General features: G+C 36.6%; 1 protein-coding gene across 1 annotated transcript; it reads left to right on the top strand.

Moving 5' to 3' along the window:
• The first annotated feature begins 13,600 nt into the window (after positions 1 to 13,600).
• LOC145077152 (uncharacterized) lies at positions 13,601 to 15,523 on the top strand. The gene is made up of 3 exons (XM_079022925.1): positions 13,601 to 13,810; positions 14,892 to 14,955; positions 15,262 to 15,523. Exons 1-3 carry the CDS (start codon positions 13,748 to 13,750, stop codon positions 15,492 to 15,494), a joined length of 360 nt encoding a protein of 119 aa, XP_078879051.1. The 5' UTR covers positions 13,601 to 13,747; the 3' UTR covers positions 15,495 to 15,523.
• The last annotated feature ends 3,571 nt before the right edge of the window (positions 15,524 to 19,094 follow it).

Genomic DNA, 19,094 nt, shown 5'->3' on the forward strand with positions numbered 1-19,094 from the left:
CTTTTAAATTTGAAAGGCATTTTTAACCCTTGAAATGAACTTGGTACACTAGTAGTCCCCTGTTTAACAGAAATGTGCAGTTTCAGCCCCTCCAAATTAAAAATCTCGCAATTTGGGCTTTATTGGGCCGAAAAGTTCATTTTTGGCCCATTATGTTTAAAAATTCACATTTTAACCCTTCAAAAGAGTAAATTTTCAGAAAATACATTTTAGAAACTGTTTTGACTCATCTCAACCTTCAGAATTTGTATTTTGTCGTTTTGGGCCCTTTAGTTTTGTATTTTTAGCATTTTGAGCCCAAAAATGGGTTTTAAGCCCAAAGATGTTCATATTAACCAACTTGGTTATTTTTCTAGAATTTATTTGTGTGAAATAATATAAGTTATACTTATTTCATTCAACATATTGTAGATCTCGGTTTCTAAGTTCTTTTTGACTAGTACCAACACCACAATCACATAAAAACATATATATATATATATATATATATATATATATATATATATATAAGCATAGAAATCACACAAAGCATACATATACTCATAGATCTACACATTTGCTTGTATTCTCCCCCACAAAACTTATAAAAACCGAAAAATAGGGGGTATGAAGCTCACCTTGAGTTGTGGTTTTGATTTGAAGAAGAAAAGGAAGAAAGTGAGGTGATTTTCGGCCCTAGCAACACCTTGATGAAGATCTCGAATTTGAGGTGATTCTAAGATGCAAGATCATGATTTCATATGAGTTAAGAAGAGATTTTTGTATAGGACAAGGAGTCTAGAGTGTGGATTCAAGCATCAACTTACCTAGATGATGATTTTTGTGAAGAATCCTCCTTGCAAAGTCCTTGAATCTCGAAAATATGGAGGAGGTATGGGAGAGTTTTCTTGAGAGAAAAGTGAGTGAAATGTGTGTGTGTGTGCTTGAACTCGGCCGAGAGCAAGAGAGAGAGGGAGAAAAGGAAGTGCTTGCATGGGAAGATGAGATTGCATGGATGTTTGAAGTGCAAAAGCCTAGATATCCTTCATACAATAATGAGGTGGCAAGCAAAGTCAACCCCCTTTCCTTTTGGGTTTATGGTTTGGGCCGAGAGATAGGGAAGAGAGATGGGGTTTTGGACCTTTTATGTTTAAGTCCATAATATGGAGTCCAAGTTAATGGTTTTTGTCCCATTGGCCCTTTTAGAGAAATTTACGGCCCAAATAAATATGAATATGATTCTTATGGCCCTTTAGGGATAATTAGGTTAGTTATGCCCCAATGAGGTCCATTAAGGTGTCTTATTTCATTCTAGGCCCAATATGGCCCAAAATGTTAAAATGAATGAGAGTGGGTCCAATTAGAGCCCATTTAAGAGTTCTAAGCCCAAGGTAGCCAAATTGGAAGCTTATTGGTCCTTTGGGCCTAATAAAGAAGTCCTAGTCCAAAATGGACTTAAAGAAGAACTCCTAGGGTTTCCAATTGTTTAACGACTATTTGTAGTGCTTGTATGGTGTATTTGATTGCAATTTTGTTGTCATAAAGTAAGCATCATACATGCTCTTATGTTTTTGGATTCATAATTTGACTTAAGTGTTGTAGTTACAAGGCACAAAAATTCCTGATTGTAACATCATCCCCCCGTTAGAGGGAATTTCGTCCCGAAATTCTTTTGAAAGCTAGAATTGAGAATGCTAGAATAGGTGAGGGTACTTTTGCTTCATTTGATCTTCGCATTCCCACGTGAATTCTGGCCCACGCTTCGCGTTCCACCGTACTTTCACGATCGGGATGCGACTTTGTTTAGTACGCTTCACCTCCCTGTCCATAATTTCAACTGGTTCTTCAACGAACAGGAGATTCTCGTTGATTTCAATCTCGTCATGGGGAATAACAAGTGTTTCATTTGATAGGCACTTCTTTAGGTTAGAGACATGGAACACGAGGTGTACACTGTTTAGCTCCGCGGGTAGTTGCAATTTGTACGCCACTGGACCTATTCGGGCGACGATCTCGAAAGGTCCAATGTATCGTGGGTTCAGTTTTCCCCGTTTTCCGAAACGAATGACTCCTTTCCAAGGTGAAACTTTTAACAGCACTCGATCCCCGACCTGAAACTCTAAGGGCTTTCGCCGTTTATCGGCGTAGCTCTTTTGTCGGTCGCGCGATGCTTGTAATTGAGCTCTGATTTGAACTATCTTTTCCGTGGTTTCACGAATGATTTCCGGTCCCGTTAACACCTTGTCCGATGCGAGTGCTTTTGCTGGCTGGGTGTCGCCCACCTCAGCCCAACATAACGGTGATCTACACTTACGCCCGTATAGTGCTTCGAAAGGAGCGACCTTGATGCTCGTATGGTAACTGTTGTTATACGAGAATTCGACTAAAGGTAAGTAGGTATCCCAAGACTTCCCAAAGTCTATCACATATACGCGAAGCATGTCTTCGAGCGTCTGGATGGTTTGTTCGCTTTGACCGTCCGTTTGTGGGTGATAAGCGGTGCTCATGTCGAGATGGGTTCCAAGTGCTTTCTGGAGTGATTGCCAAAAATGTGAAGTGAACCTACTGTCTCTATCCGGGATAATGGACACGGGTACTCCATGGAGTCTCACAATTTCTCGAATGTATAATCGTGTCAGTCTTTCCATCTTTTAGGATTCTTTTATTGGCAGGAAATGAGCAGATTTCGTCAGTCGGTCGACTATTACCCATATGGTGTCTAGTCCATCTGGCGTCTTAGGTAGTTTGGTCACAAAATCCATAGAAATCCCTTCCCATTTCCACTCGGGAATTACCGGTTGCTGTAATAACCCCGAGGGCTTCTGGTACTCCACCTTTACTTTGGCACAAGTAAGGCATTTGCTGACATAGGTGGCAATTTCTGCCTTCATGTTAGGCCACCAATATTGTCGTTTGATATCCAAGTACATCTTGTCTGAACCGGGATGGATGGAGTATCGCGTTTTGTGAGCTTCTTTCATGACTACCTCCCTAAATCCTCCGAGTTTAGGGACCCAAATACGGTTCATGAAATAGTATACTCCGTCCTCTTTTACCTCTAGATTCTTCTCCATTCTGCGTAATGCTTCGCTTGCTCTGTTTTCCGTCTTCATGGCCTCTAACTGGGCTTCCCCAATCTGAGTGGTTAGGTGAGATTGGATGGTTATGGAGAGAGTTTTCACATGACGATTAGAGTACTCTTTCCGGCTCAATGCATCAGCTACCACGTTGGCCTTGCCCGAGTGGTACTTGATTTCACACTCGTAATCATTTAATAATTCAACCCATCTTCGTTGCCTCATATTCATCTCTTTCTGATTCAAGATGTGCTGAAGACTTTTGTGGTCCGTGAAGATGGTGCACTTCGTACCATAAAGGTAATGCCTCCAAATCTTCAGAGCAAAGACCACTGCTCCCAATTCCAAATCATGGGTTGTATAATTTACTTCGTGTGCCTTTAGTTGGCGGGATGCATAAGATATCACCCTTCCACGCTGCATGAGAACGTAACCTAAGCCCTGATTTGACGCGTCACAGTAGACCACGAAATCTTCCGTTCCCTCCGGTAGAGATAGTACCGGGGCACTACAGAGGGCTTGCTTCAGGGTTCAGAATGCAACTTCTTGTTTGTCCGTCCATTTGAATGGTACGCCCTTTTGTGTAAGTGAGGTAAGTGGCTTGGTGATCTTAGAGAAGTTTTGAATGAACCTCCTATAGTAGCCTGCTAGGCCTAAGAATTGACGAATTTCCGTGGCTGTTGTCGGGACTGCCCATCCTTCGACGGCTTTGACCTTGGAAGGATCCACATGAATTCCTTCTTGACTAACAACATGACCTAGGAAGTTCACACTACGGAGCCAGAACTCACACTTGGAGAGTTTTGCGTACAACTTTTCTGATCGCAGAGTTTCTAGAATTTGTCGGAGATGTTGGCCATGCTCTTCCTCGCTTCGGGAATAGACGAGAATGTCGTCAATGAAGACGATGGCAAAGTTGCCGAGGAATGGTCGACAGATTCGGTTCATCAGATCCATAAATGCGACAGGGGCATTTGTTAGTCCAAAGGGCATTACGACAAATTCGTAATGTCCGTAACGAGTTTGGAAAGCTGTTTTGGGAATATCTTCCTCTCAAACCTTAAGCTGATGGTACCCGGACCGTAGATCTATTTTAGAAAAGTAACTAGCCCCTTGGAGCTGGTCAAATAGATCATCGATTCGTGGGAGTGGATAGCGATTTTTGACGGTGAGTTTCTTTAACTCTCTGTAATCGATGCACATCCTAAAAGATCCGTCCTTCTTTGTGACAAAGAGGACTGGAGCTCCCCATGGCGAGTAACTAGGTCGGATGAATCCCTTGCCCAGGAGTTCGCTGAGTTGACTGGACAATTCCTGCATTTCAGCAGGAGCTAGCCAGTAGGGCGATTTAGCGAGAGGGGTTGCTCCTGGAACGAGGTCAATTCGGAACTCAACTTGTCTCTCTGGGGTTACTCCAGGAAGATCTTCAGGAAATACGTCTGGAAATTCACGTGCTACTGGGATATCTTGAATGTTAGTCTCTTCCTTGGTTGTATCCACTATGTGAGCCAAAAATGTCAAATCTCTCTTTCGTAGATGTTTCTGTGCTTTGACGTACGAGATAAGATGAAGGTTCGTGCTCGGTTTGTCTCCGTAAATAACTAGGGTTTCGTGATTAGGAAGGCGAAGACGAACGGCCTTCTCGTGACACATAATTTCAGCATGGTAGAGGCTTAACCAGTCCATGCCAATAATCACATCGAAACTCCTAATGGACACAGGCATTAAGTCTATTCGAAAGACGTGTTGGTTCAGGGTTAGGGTACATCCGATGTAGATTTCCCCCGTGGATTCGGTTTTCCCATTGGCCATTTCCACCGTAAAGGTTTCATTGAGCTTCTGGGGTCGTTGTTTTAGATAGTGTTTAAACTTATTGCTCACAAAACTTCGCTCCGCTCCGGTATCAAATAGGATGCATGCATAAGTGTGGTTTAGGGGAAACGTACCGGTAACAACAACGGGATCCTGAATTGCCTCCTCCTGACCCATGGCTAGCACCCTTCTCGTTCCTCTATTTTTCGGGATTGTTGTTGTTAGGGAAATCGCGACGAAAATGCCCAGTCCTTCCGCACCCGAAGCAGGTGGGGCTAGGTCCGGCATTGTTGCCGCCAGCATTGATGTTGTTGTTGTTGCGGTTGTTGTTGTTGTTGCTTCCCTATTGTTGATTATGAGGAGGGTAAGTCCTGCAGTACCTTGCCGTGTGCCCCTTCCGATTGAAACTGGTGCACTGCAACTCCTTGCATTCTCCATTGTGATGGAAACCACATTTGTTGCACTTGGGAAGATTACCGGAATAAGGTCTGGAAGCATTTGGAGCAGCTGAGGCTGGAGCATGTGGTGTAGCTAGAACTTGCACGGTGACAACATTAACCGCCACTGTCTGCTGCTTCTTGGAAGTCTCGGAGCCTTGACGCCCCTTCCTTTTGTTGTTCTTCCCCTTCTTGCCATCACTTTCCTTCTTGGCCTCAGTCTCCGCTGGCTTCTCACCCTTCTTGTTGTTGTGGTCATACAGCTTCTTCGCCAATCTCTTAGCACTGTCGAAAGTTTCGGGATTTGCAGCTATCACGTTTCCTTGGATCGGAGAGGTTAGTCCCCAGATGAATCGCTCGATCTTCTTTCCTTCCGAGGTGATCATGCCCGGACATAACAGAGATATTTCACTAAATCTTGATATGTAGGCATCGATATCCGCATTCCGCACAGTGAGGTTCCACAGCTCTTGCTCCATTTTCTGAATCTCACCTCGTGGGCAGTATTCAGCCATCAACATTTCCTTCATTTCTGCCCATGGCATGGAGTTGGCTACGGGGAGTGTCATGGCTTCCACGTGCCCGTTCCACCAAGTGAGCGCTTGGTCAACAAAAGTGCATGCAACAAACTTTACTTTCATCTCTTTAGGGCAATCACATATCTCGAACACCGATTCCACCTTCTCGATCCATCGTTTCAGAGTGATCACCCCTCCAGTGTCGTTAAAGGTTCGTGGTTTGGCGTTTGTGAAGTCCTTGTAGGTACATGTTTTGGTGGGTCCTTGATTCATTCTGTTGTTCGAACTCCCGGCCTCTTGCCCGTTGACTCCTCCATTGTTCCCTTGATGAATTTGTGCCATTGTTGCGGTGACCGCAACAGATACCGCTGCCTGGAATGCGGCTGAGTCAACCTCGGGTGGGGTTGGTCCAGGGTTTCCGCGAGTAGGTCGGTGATGCATCTTTCTGTCATGAAACGGAAAGATGTTGAGTGTACGTGGTTTCCGTGAGGTTGTGATCCTACTGACTAGGTGTATGGTACGAACCTAAGTACTTCTACCATTTAGCATACAATCATAGATTCGCAACACATAGCAATTTGTAATGTCATAACAAAACACGTAAAAGTTTACTAATATTATCCACATTTGATACATGAAAATTTTGCTCGTGAGAGCATACATGAGTGATACTAGTTCGACAGCATAACGGCTCTATGAGTAGTGTAGTCACTTAAACATAGAGTCGGGGTACATAGCATAGTTCCTAATGACCTAGTAAGATAAGTCTATCCCTAACACTCCGTGGTGCGTCCCATATAGTGGCGGGGTCATATGCCGAAGTGTTGAGCCAGCAACTGAGCCATCTCAGTCATGTCTCCATTAACCTCATCCCTCTCATGCTCAGCTTGCACTACACGTGCTTCCATGGCGTACAGCTGTTGCCGCAGGGCGGCGATCTCAGCTTCGGGAGAGCGGTTCTCCCTTGGGGGGTTCATTGGTGGGGTGGGGTGGTCTGGTTGCGCCTCGTCCACAAACGAAGTGGCGTGATCTTTGCCCGGGTCTTGTCCTCCCTCGATGTCATCGTCGGTCTCCTCGAACTCATAGTCGGTGTCTGTGTATTCGTCAGGTCCGACATTGTGTGCTCCCTCTAGATTCCCTTCTGGTTCATCTTCAAGCATCCCATGAGCCACTAGGACTTGATGAAACTGAATGCCCTGCTGTTCTCCTTCCATGAAGACTGGGAGAAGGTATACGAATAAACTATCGTTATCCTATGACTCTACCACTATTGCATAGACTAAACAGATGTTCTCTTTTTGGTGCTAAAGGGGGTATATTTTTAGGTTTCCTAGTTATCGCGATCTCATCAGAACATGTGTTAGTTATACCTTCGAGGGAATGTAGTTGATCAGGCTACATCCACTCCTTGATGCCACTGAGAACAATCCGGAATTAACCGGGATACTAGCATTATCTTGTTTGGTTCAACGTTATGTTCTTATTCCTAATGCAAGCAATGGTGTTTTATTGTTGTGTTTTACTTGTTTTGTTCAGAGTTGTGTTAGTCCCTCTTTTGGTTTATAGTTGCATATCAATGTGTGGCTAGATATGCTAGTTCACTATAAACAGAGCTCTGATACCAACCTGTCACACCCCTCAACCAGACGGCGGAAACGTCCGAGGGCTGTTGTGACTCAATTGAATACCATCACAATGAATATACATGAATCATAACATCATTCGTCACCATGCATTGAAATATTACAACCATCAGTGTTTACGTTCAGTACATTGTTTTTACACATTACAATTCCAAAACATAAACTGTTCGATATTAATTAAACAAAACATCATGATATCACTGGGTACATTTTCTTCGATTTACCTGTTACCTGAGAATACAAGTATTTTGGAAAAACGTCAACATATGAAATGTTGGTGAGTTCATAAGTAATGTTTGAAAAGTAATGATGTGTATCATTTTGAAAACCACCAGAAAATCCGATATTTTCTGAAAAGATTACTATAGGTAAAAAAAAGTGTGAAGATCCGTAAGTATGCTTGTTTATTTCTATAAGTGTGAATAATTGTTAGACTTGGTATGCATCACATAGGTGTAAGTGTTGAAATCCTTAGGAAAACCCGATGTTTTCCTAATACTTTAAATTGCGCGTTTTATATATTGTTATGCCGTTGCGACGTGTGTATTCGATAATTCCAGGTGACATTGGATTAATTATGGGTCGTGAGTTGTTATAATCACGCATTAATGAAAATGACTAGGTTACAAACTATACAAACGATCCCTTAGGCGTCGTCCGTACTACTCACTTAATCCAACCACCCTGACTTCTCATAGCCCCACAACCTAGGAGAAAAGAGGGTGCGAAGCCCCCGTTATTTCCATGAGTCGTTCAAGGCTATCGTGAATGCGAAAGGCCCTTGGCCCGACTCGCATTTGACTTCACTAGCAGTACCGAAGGACCCTTGGGGCCCAACAGCACAAAAGCTATTGAAAGTCCTTTTACACGGAGTTAGGTTGTATAAGACCCAACAACATGTAAGCGCGTTTCCTTCGGGCCTAAAGATCATGTCATTGGGCTAGCTAGGCCCAACAAGCACGATTTGAAACTTTCGGGCCCAAATATGGTGTATCGACGTCTGGTGAATTCCCACGTGTGTATTGACTTCCCGTAAATTTCCGCGTGTGTATTGAAGTATCACGTTTATTGATTTTTGATTCGTTATTGATTCGAGACCGAATCAATTCGTTTGGTAACGATTTTTGGTGTTGAAGGTGTATTACGTTTCGCCGGTAGTCGTGGTACTCGTATTTTATCTTAAAGGATTTATTGTTTTAAACATTAGAAATTTTCTTTTTGAAGCCCCTTCTTGGATAAATTTACACTTTTAACCCTTCATATAAAAGAATTTCCATTTTAGTCCTTAAACCATTTTTCTTGACACTTTAGTATCAAAACTTGTTGAAAAGATATTTTTCAGCCCAAATTTACTTGAAAAAATTTTTTAGTCCCTCAAAATGAAATTTTCTCGGTTGAAACCTCTATTTTCGCAATTTTTACAATTTTGACCCAAAATGGAAAATTTTTGCATCTTTGGTCCCTTTTAAATTTGAAAGGCATTTTTAACCCTTGAAATGAACTTGGTACACTAGTAGTCCCCTGTTTTACAGAAATGTGCAGTTTCAGCCCCTCCAAATTAAAAATCTCGCAATTTGGGCTTTATTGGGCCGAAAAGTTCATTTTTGGCCCATTATGTTTAAAAATTCACATTTTAACCCTTCAAAAGAGTAAATTTTCAGAAAATACATTTTAGAAACTGTTTTGACTCATCTCAACCTTCAGAATTTGTATTTTGTCGTTTTGGGCCCTTTAGTTTTGTATTTTTAGCATTTTGAGCCCAAAAATGGGTTTTAAGCCCAAAGATGTTCATATTAACCAACTTGGTTATTTTTCTAGAATTTATTTGTGTGAAATAATATAAGTTATACTTATTTCATTCAACATATTGTAGATCTCGGTTTCTAAGTTCTTTTTGACTAGTACCAACACCACAATCACATAAAAACATATATATATATATATATATATATATATATATATATATATATATATAAGCATAGAAATCACACAAAGCATACATATACTCATAGATCTACACATTTGCTTGTATTCTCCCCCACAAAACTTATAAAAACCGAAAAATAGGGGGTATGAAGCTCACCTTGAGTTGTGGTTTTGATTTGAAGAAGAAAAGGAAGAAAGTGAGGTGATTTTCGGCCCTAGCAACACCTTGATGAAGATCTCGAATTTGAGGTGATTCTAAGATGCAAGATCATGATTTCATATGAGTTAAGAAGAGATTTTTGTATAGGACAAGGAGTCTAGAGTGTGGATTCAAGCATCAACTTACCTAGATGATGATTTTTGTGAAGAATCCTCCTTGCAAAGTCCTTGAATCTCGAAAATATGGAGGAGGTATGGGAGAGTTTTCTTGAGAGAAAAGTGAGTGAAATGTGTGTGTGTGTGCTTGAACTCGGCCGAGAGCAAGAGAGAGAGGGAGAAAAGGAAGTGCTTGCATGGGAAGATGAGATTGCATGGATGTTTGAAGTGCAAAAGCCTAGATATCCTTCATATAATAATGAGGTGGCAAGCAAAGTCAACCCCCTTTCCTTTTGGGTTTATGGTTTGGGCCGAGAGATAGGGAAGAGAGATGGGGTTTTGGACCTTTTATGTTTAAGTCCATAATATGGAGTCCAAGTTAATGGTTTTTGTCCCATTGGCCCTTTTAGAGAAATTTACGGCCCAAATAAATATGAATATGATTCTTATGGCCCTTTAGGGATAATTAGGTTAGTTATGCCCCAATGAGGTCCATTAAGGTGTCTTATTTCATTCTAGGCCCAATATGGCCCAAAATGTTAAAATGAATGAGAGTGGGTCCAATTAGAGCCCATTTAAGAGTTCTAAGCCCAAGGTAGCCAAATTGGAAGCTTATTGGTCCTTTGGGCCTAATAAAGAAGTCCTAGTCCAAAATGGACTTAAAGAAGAACTCCTAGGGTTTCCAATTGTTTAACGACTATTTGTAGTGCTTGTATGGTGTATTTGATTGCAATTTTGTTGTCATAAAGTAAGCATCATACATGCTCTTATGTTTTTGGATTCATAATTTGACTTAAGTGTTGTAATTACAAGGCACAAAAGTTCCTGATTGTGACACTGACTAAATTTTTTATTTGGGTTATGTTGCTATATTAAAAAATACATCAAAATCCATTTTTTTAGAAAGTTAACCCTTTTTCCCTAAAATTCGTTTTATGACAAGTTTGGTAGTTTTGATGACAAATTGTAACTGTCTAGTGACAGTTTTCATATAGGAATCATATAGTCGTTTTTGGTCATTTTTCTGGTACATCTTCTTGAAGAACATTTTCACATACATTCTCTGATTTCGTATCTCTGAATTTCATCCAATTGAATGTTTGATCTGTACCATCGAAATACTTCAATTTAATAGTGTATCACGACTTTCATATAATCCAAGCAATCTATTCATCCCTTATTTCTAACAACCTTTAGGTCTAGATTCCGATGGACAATGAATTCAAATGAAAGATCATGCCACACAACTCATCAAAAACAACTATTTTATACTTTTAAAATGAATATATTAACTACGTTGTATCTTGTTAACCTCTCACACAATAAACAAATACAATAATAAAAAAGCATGATGATTCAAATACAATTGTCATATAAATAAATGCATTAAAATCATATTTATCATACATTAATTTTTGATTAAACTCATACTTTCTTCCTAACACATGATAATCTATAAATAAGCAAAATCCACATGCATACAATTTACTTTTTACTTTTATCATTTATTTCTTATTATATTTTAAAAATATTGACTAAATATTTTGAGGTAGAATATCTTCATGAATTAGCGATGATCCATTAAATGCAATAAAACAAAGCGATGATCTTTAGCGATATTATATGAATCTTCATGTATACAAATTAAGGTAGTTTCTCCGATCTTCACGTCACGTGGGTCTCGATAACCATTCATAACTTCTTTTTTTTTTTTTTTTTTTTTTAATTATTTTTTTATTTTATATATATATATATATATATATATATATATATATATATATATATATATATATATATATGTGTGTGTGTGAACGAATTATAAACATATTAAATAAATCTCTCTCAATCTTTAGTTAAAAGAATTTTTATCATTATGGTGGAAGAAAAATATACAACGGTCTCGTTAACCACTAACCCTTTCTGGATGCTCTAACAATAATAATAGAGAAAATGACAAATTTAATCTAATTTTTTAAACTTTTTCCAAGAAATAGAAAAAATTAAGAAATAACCAAAATGACCAACGAAATCCTAGATGGGCCTTCACGGGCTACTATTTTATTATTTGGGTTGTGATTCCATTAAACATATATTTTTTTCCCCAAAATCTTATTTGTAACTTCCTATCCTCAAGTGAGATGTACACAATGATTCCATTAAACATATATTTTTTTCCCCAAAATCTTATTTGTAACTTCCTATCCTCAAGTGAGATGTACACAAGTTTAATGCATAAACTTATGCATTAGTCACTTATTAGAATCCCATTTAAGAAGAGGAAATCTCATATGTGAGTTTAGAGCAGAAATTGCAGATGGCAGATGTAATATGAGATTTTGTCATGCATAATGCTAAAAATAGATTTTTTTTTAATATTTTTTTAATATTTTTTACGAAATCGTAATCCAAATGACGAAATCATAGGCCGTGAAGACCCATCTGCAATTTTATGAGTATTTAGGTAATTTCTTAATTTTTTTTTGGCTATTTTCTTAACATTAAGAAATTAGACTAATTTCTTTTACAAATGATATAAGCAATTTAATTAGTAAGAATAGTATAGTTATGGTGCTAAATTATAAGGGATAATGACTTAGAAGGGTAATATATTTTCGGATTTATACACATTTAGTCACTGACTTTTTTTTCGTCCACATTTACCCATTCAATTTGTTAAACTGTACACATTTAGTCCTTATGACCGACTACTCCAGGTTAGCCAGTAAAAAGGACTTAATAGGGTAATATATTTCTCACTTTGTACACATTTAGTCCTTAATACTTTTGTACACATTTAGTCCTTAATATTTTTTTTGTTGTAAAATAAGTAATTTTTGTTTTTGTACTCATTCAACACTTATAAATGATTTTTTAAGGTTTTTCTCACATCTTAAGTGAATAGCCATATGGTGGCGAGATAGGTTGAGGTGGTCCTGTTATATGTTGTAGGCCAAGATACCTGGTGCGGATCGGCTGTAAGCTGTAGGCATGGAGACTCGAGAAGAGCGGTTGGGTTAAGGCGACATGCCAACAAACCTTGGGTATTCCAGTCTGATGACTGATTGGACATGTTGTGTATTGGCATTCCAGTCGGATGACTAATTGGGCCAAGGTATTCCAATCTGATGAGTGTGGGCTTGTTATGCATGATAATACCTTTGTTGTGTCAGGTATTTTGAGGGAAACTCACTTAACTTTGTGCTTACCCAGTTGTTTATGTTTTCAGGTTTTATGGTTGATCGTGGGAAGGCGAAGACATGAATGTACACACTCATCAACAATATTGAGGATTCCACGTTTCTTATATTACTCTGATTTTCGATAAATTTTGGAATAAATGTTTTTTTCTTAATAATGGATTTATAATTAGGGAGTTTTGCGTTATTTAAAAATGAAACTTTTTGGTTGTGAAAATGAGACGTTACACATAAACATCAACAGTCACACACACACTTCATCAATGATTGTCCCACGTAAGATGTCGTGAGAAAAACCTAAATAAATTATTATAAGTATTAAATGAGTACAAAAACAAAAATGACTTAGTTTGAAACAAAAAGATATTAAGGACTAAATGTGTACGAAAATATTAAGGACTAAATGTGTACAAAATGAAAAATATATTACCCTATTAAGTCATTTTCCCGGCTAACCTGGAGTAACCGGTCATAAGGACTGAATGTGTTCAGTTTAACAAGTTGAAGGGGATAAATGTAGACGAAAAAAAAAGTCAGTAACTAAATATGTACAAATCAAAAAATATATTACTATTTTAAGTGATTATCCCAAATTATAATCCAAAGGCATATTTATAAAGTTGCTTTTAAGGGTGTCCAACTTTTATTTTTATCTTCACTTTTAACTGGGAGAGGGTATAAATATAATCACTCTTTTGCCCCTTCAGGTTCGAACCTTGGTTCCATTATTCTTCATTCCTTTGGGTTCTCAAACTTCTCACAACACCTTGTTGCCTTCAAAGTTCACACAGCTGCGTGGTGCCGAGTGCCGACTTATTATTGGAACCTCCAAGCCTGGCTTCAATGGCGTGCTTAGTCTCCTTGTTCTCCTTCACGCCTTTAACTTCGCACAAAACCCTAATCAAGGTAACTCACACTGTGGCCATCCCCTTATGCCGTATGTAGATTATGGAAGAAGGAATTCATTTCTCTAAGTTGGGACTCTTCACATGCTTTAATATGTTCTTCTATTTCCATTTCAGTTACTTTTCTTCAGCAATTTAGTTGAAATTTTTTCGTACTCTCTCCCTTCTTTGACGTCTGTCGTCAAATAGGCTATTTTCATGACTTCAATTCGATGTGATGTGTATAGATATACATGAAATGGGTCAGTAGTATACTAAATTAACTGTATAACAGATACGGCAGATTGATTTAGGTCAGGAAAGCAGGTTTAAAAGTAACAAGAAGAAAAACAAAGTGGAAATTTTGTTCAAGTACAAACTGTTTATTGTTTCTTTGTTTACCTTTTCTCTAGACTTATCACTTATGATATGAGTTTGATGCGATGGATTTTTGAGGTGAAGGTTCCTTCAATTATGTAAATGTGATTAAAATATATATCAAAATGTTAGTAAAAAGTTGGATTAAAGCTTGTTTTAAAACAAATTATGCATCCATGCTTCTCATTCTAGGGTCAAAATATCCAACATTGTAACTGAAACTGGTTACCTGATGATTTGTCAAAATATGCAACATTGTTGCATAAACAAACATTGTTAAGAGATGTTCTTTCAAATGGTCACAATATACTTTCAATAAGTGTTCCACTTAAGTCATTTAGTTAGAAACAGTTTGACTTTCTTGAGTAATTTCATCAAAATTTTGTTAGAATCTAACAATATTACAAATACTAAATCAATATATAAATATTATGTATCATATGTGCAGAGATGGTTCTTGTATTTTGTTGATTTTTAACCAATATATATACTTTGCAAATGGTTTAGTATTGTTGTTTTAAACAAACCTATTGATGAGTTGACTCAAGAAAGTCAAACTATTTTTTACCAAATGAACCAAATAAGACACTCTTTGAAAGTACAATGACTATCTGTGTATCAAAAAAAAAAAAAATCACCTAAATGAGACAAATCAAAAGTATGTTATTATTTTATAAAGAAATGTAGTTAATTGGTGACTCAACAAAGCTTATTTTTATTTAAAGGACCTACAAGCATGGAAAACAGCTAATTGCAGGATGCTTTTACATTCATCAAATTCCATAACAGGTATGTGCTTCAAGCTTTTTTATCCTTCAGAATTTTTTTTACATAATTAGAAAAGCTTATATCTGTTATCTAGTAATTTCATTTTTTTTTTCCTGATATTGTACTTTGACAAATCTTAACCAGTTATAGCATTGTACTTTGAACCATTTTTTTTCTATTTATAGCAATGAAAATATTTTTCTATTTGGATGAGATTTGCTATAATTGGGTAGGTTTCTCAGAATGAAAATAGGATGCTATAATAAACAGATATATAAAAGTATGTTACTATTTCTTTCATGCTTACAATTGAAATTTGATTTTAAGGAATCAATTTTGTGGCACCCAAATCAGCCGGGAAAAACAAAAACCTACTTTCTGTGACGTGGCATCACAACCCTAATCAGACACATTTAAGAGTTTGTTGTGGAAATGTTTTTGTTGATGATGATAAATTAGTTTGTAGTCCCAATGTGATATTTGGATTTTGGGTGGGCCCAGATATTGATGATGGATGGGGTTTCGTTGAAGCTATTGTAATTTGTAAATCAAATATTTGATATTTGATATATATTGATTTTTTTGGGTACTTGTTTTTAATGTTCAAATCTAGATAGTATTTATAAGTAAGAAAAGAAGTACATTTTTTTATTGATCTAGGTATGTGCTTTACATTCAAAATGTTCTTTGAAGCTTCATCATGAATCTTGAACATATTTATTTGTAAACATTTGATTTTATTTATTTATTAATTTTTTCAAGTTGCAACTTTGTATGCAACATGTCAAACATAACTTCGTCAAACAAAAAAAAAATGGTTCAGATGGAAACAAAATTTGAGTCTCAAAGAAATATATTATGAATCAAATCATTTCTAATATTGAAAGTCGAAATTAGATATCAAAGCAAGTTGTGAAGTTGTCACATGGGATTTTTTTTGGGAAGAAAAGTAGAGGGTTTTTCCGAGCAGATTACTGGTAAAATTGTTAAAAAGGCTAAATAAAAAAAAACTGAAAAAATACAAGGTCATTTTGAGAGAAAAAAAGTTAGTTAAATCTGAAAAAGAACCAATATAAAATCTGATATTCACCTTTTATAAAACTCCGTAACAAAACCATATAATATTCAATTAATACATTAAGCTTAACAGGCTGTTGAGACTTCATCACATATGATAACTAAGTCACCAAATGACTATTGAATATACACATGTTATCCTAATTCATTTCTAAATCTACAAGATTCCAATTTTTCCACATATGAGTCATAACTTAATCAAGGATAGTATACAAATATGTATACACACATATTCTACACATACACACCAAACACATGTCTTTATAACATAATAAGTATGCATTTGTTTCCATTACTTCCAACGTATATCCAAATACATTAATAGTTGTCAAATACCCAAGTATGTAATCAAATGATCAATTTTCATACAAAGACATGTTATATTATCAAAATCTCAATTTTTGATATAACATCCGTTTGGTTATTGTTACTAATGTTTGGCAAATTTCTAATTTATCAAAACATAACCCAATTTCCTTCCAATTTCCATGCCAATCATTTTAGAATGATTTTATAGTGATCCTAACATACTAAAACCACAAAATTATCATTTTAATTCTCATTATCCAAAAATATACCCATAATAACAACATACTCTTTGAGTTACTTCATTTCCATACGAGCTTTATATTTTGTGTTCACATTTATAGAAACACGAACAATTTATTACACGAATTATATATAATTTCCACATTCCCTTCCAACTCAAGAAATCCATAAATTATCAAAGATTCACATCTTATAGAATGATAATTACCTTCAATGGAAGTTTTCTGTTCGTTAGGAGCAAAACGGAAACTTAGATTCAATTTTCTTATATGAATAATGAAACAAGCAGGAGATTACCATTTTTCTCTTAATTCATCATCTTCTTCTTGATTGAAAGAGGTTGTTATACTGATTCTGTTTGATGGAGCATGATATTGAACTCATGTATGACCTTGTGTGCCTACCTCATACCAAACCAAAAAACAAGCCACATGATGTCAATCACGACATGCATGTCACATGATACATCATATTATTCAACATTGGTACCCAATCCATTTCCAACTTATACATCAACCATATTTTGTTCTAGAAGTATCCAAGTCCAATTCCTATAAAGTTTGACATTTATAAGAAAAATGGGAAACAGCCTGTTTTACCCAAAATCAAAATATAATTCATAAGAAACATGGGAAGAATCTAGGAATGTTTTCATGGTAGAATACTGAACAAACTATTTGTACCTATTTTTTGTGTTCTTTATCCTCAATACAAAAGATCACTTGGACAGGTTTCTCCAGAATTTAGCAATGGGGTCTCTGTGGTATGTTCTTTAGTATCAAAGGTTTTTAATGTGTATAACAGGAGGACAAGTCTTATAGATAAAACTTATAATTGTATCTCCATTTTTAGTGATACTTAGTGAGACAAAACAATACGTGTTTCTCTCGTTTTCTTGATAAATATTAGTAAAACTTATGACAGCTGCTAAAATGAAAATTATGAAGGGAAACCAATTGTAGAGAAAATGGTAGTTTGATGTCTCAAGAAATAATTCAAATACAATACAAGGATGAGAATAAATATGATCGTTTTCTCTTGTTTAGGGCCATTTCCTCGATTAAAAGGCCCATAATGATCAATGACACTTGATTTTGACAAACACGAAATGAGTAAAAGCCAAGTAAACGGAAAAAGAAATGAAGTATGAATATGAACTTAAACAAATGTTTAACAGGTCTAGTTGATGACTTAATTTAAAATAATCAAAGAGAATTGATTTTGTATGACAAAAGGGCTGTTAGCCTGTTCAAAAGTTTCTTCATAAATATTATACCATGTTGCAAAACCTACAGAGATCCTTAATATCGATTACCATTTAGCTTCATGTCACCAAATATGGGCACATAAAACGCCGTGGAGCCACAGTTTGTCGTACGTTCGTCTAGTATTAAAATACAGATACACTGTTGCCAAGGCATAACTATCCTTAAATTCATGATGAAAGATGAGGATCAATAGAGCGATCAATGGTGCACGCTTTCTATATATCCCCATCCCTTGTATTCATAAACAATTATCCTCTTCAGATCAAGTAGTATATATATTCAGCTTTAGTTTGTCCTTCTTCCTGTCACATGCCTTTGAATCATGAATTTTCTTGCAATGTCCCATACTCCCATTCCTCATATTGGTTGCTCATATGTACGAAGTTATGGGGGTGAGAGTACAAAAAACCAAGTGAAAAACTTAACTTTCGGTGTACTACAATATATATTATGTCATTATACAAATAGAAACACCATTCATGGATGATAATGGAGAAGTGGTCCCGAAAGGGAGTTCAGTTATGAAGCCATAGGTTGTATGCTTAAACCCTGAACTCTCTGACACAAAACAAGTGTATGATAAAGTCAAGGTTTTAACCATCGTTTCTTTATGTATGGGATGAATGATTATTCAAATATCTTTGGTGCTTATAGGAAAGACAAATTATGTTCTGTAAAGTCACCAACTAGCTAAATGGTCCTGCTTCTTGGGCTAAGATAACAAAAACCCTAGTTACAATCCTTTTTAATTTGTTAAATATAATTTAAAGGGAAACAAACTCCAAGTTTGACTGTGTGATGGACCACATTTGAACTCATTGAAAGCATATATCACATAATATTGCTTCTTTATGTCGGATGTACATAAGTGGAAACATAGATGATTATTTGACAGATGTATATGAATCTAATGTTCAGAGAACGTGCATTGATTGGTTATAAAGGGAAATATAGGTTTACACTTTACACTATAAATCAAAAAGCATCATCCTCGTGTCATTTATTTCCTCCCAAAAAAAACTTAAGCTTTCCAATCTCAAAAAAAAATTGCAAATAATTTTTGTTAATCGTCCCAAAGAAAATATAATGCTTTAATTTTTGTTAAGTTTAGATCTACCCTCGTTGTAGCACAACCAACTATTAAGTTCTATAATAAATGGTCATTCATACTAATTTTTGGTAGTTTAGAGGCATAAAATACATCTTTACCTCCTTAAAAAGGACCTTTACTTGTAATTGCCGGTTTCTTTGATAACGAAACTTTTT

This window comes from Lactuca serriola, chromosome 9 (genome assembly GCF_051521515.1).
Source record: "Lactuca serriola cultivar US96UC23 chromosome 9, Lser_US96UC23_V15, whole genome shotgun sequence".
Taxonomy (NCBI): domain Eukaryota; kingdom Viridiplantae; phylum Streptophyta; class Magnoliopsida; order Asterales; family Asteraceae; genus Lactuca; species Lactuca serriola.

Bases quoted from the DNA above. Each gene is read 5' to 3' on its own strand.
- LOC145077152 (XM_079022925.1), top strand. From the start codon at position 13,748: ATGGCGTGCTTAGTCTCCTTGTTCTCCTTCACGCCTTTAACTTCGCAC. The intron at 13,811-14,891 runs GTAACTCACACT...TTTTATTTAAAG, and splicing joins CGCACAAAACCCTAATCAAG to GACCTACAAGCATGGAAAAC. The intron at 14,956-15,261 runs GTATGTGCTTCA...TTTGATTTTAAG, and splicing joins TTCATCAAATTCCATAACAG to GAATCAATTTTGTGGCACCC.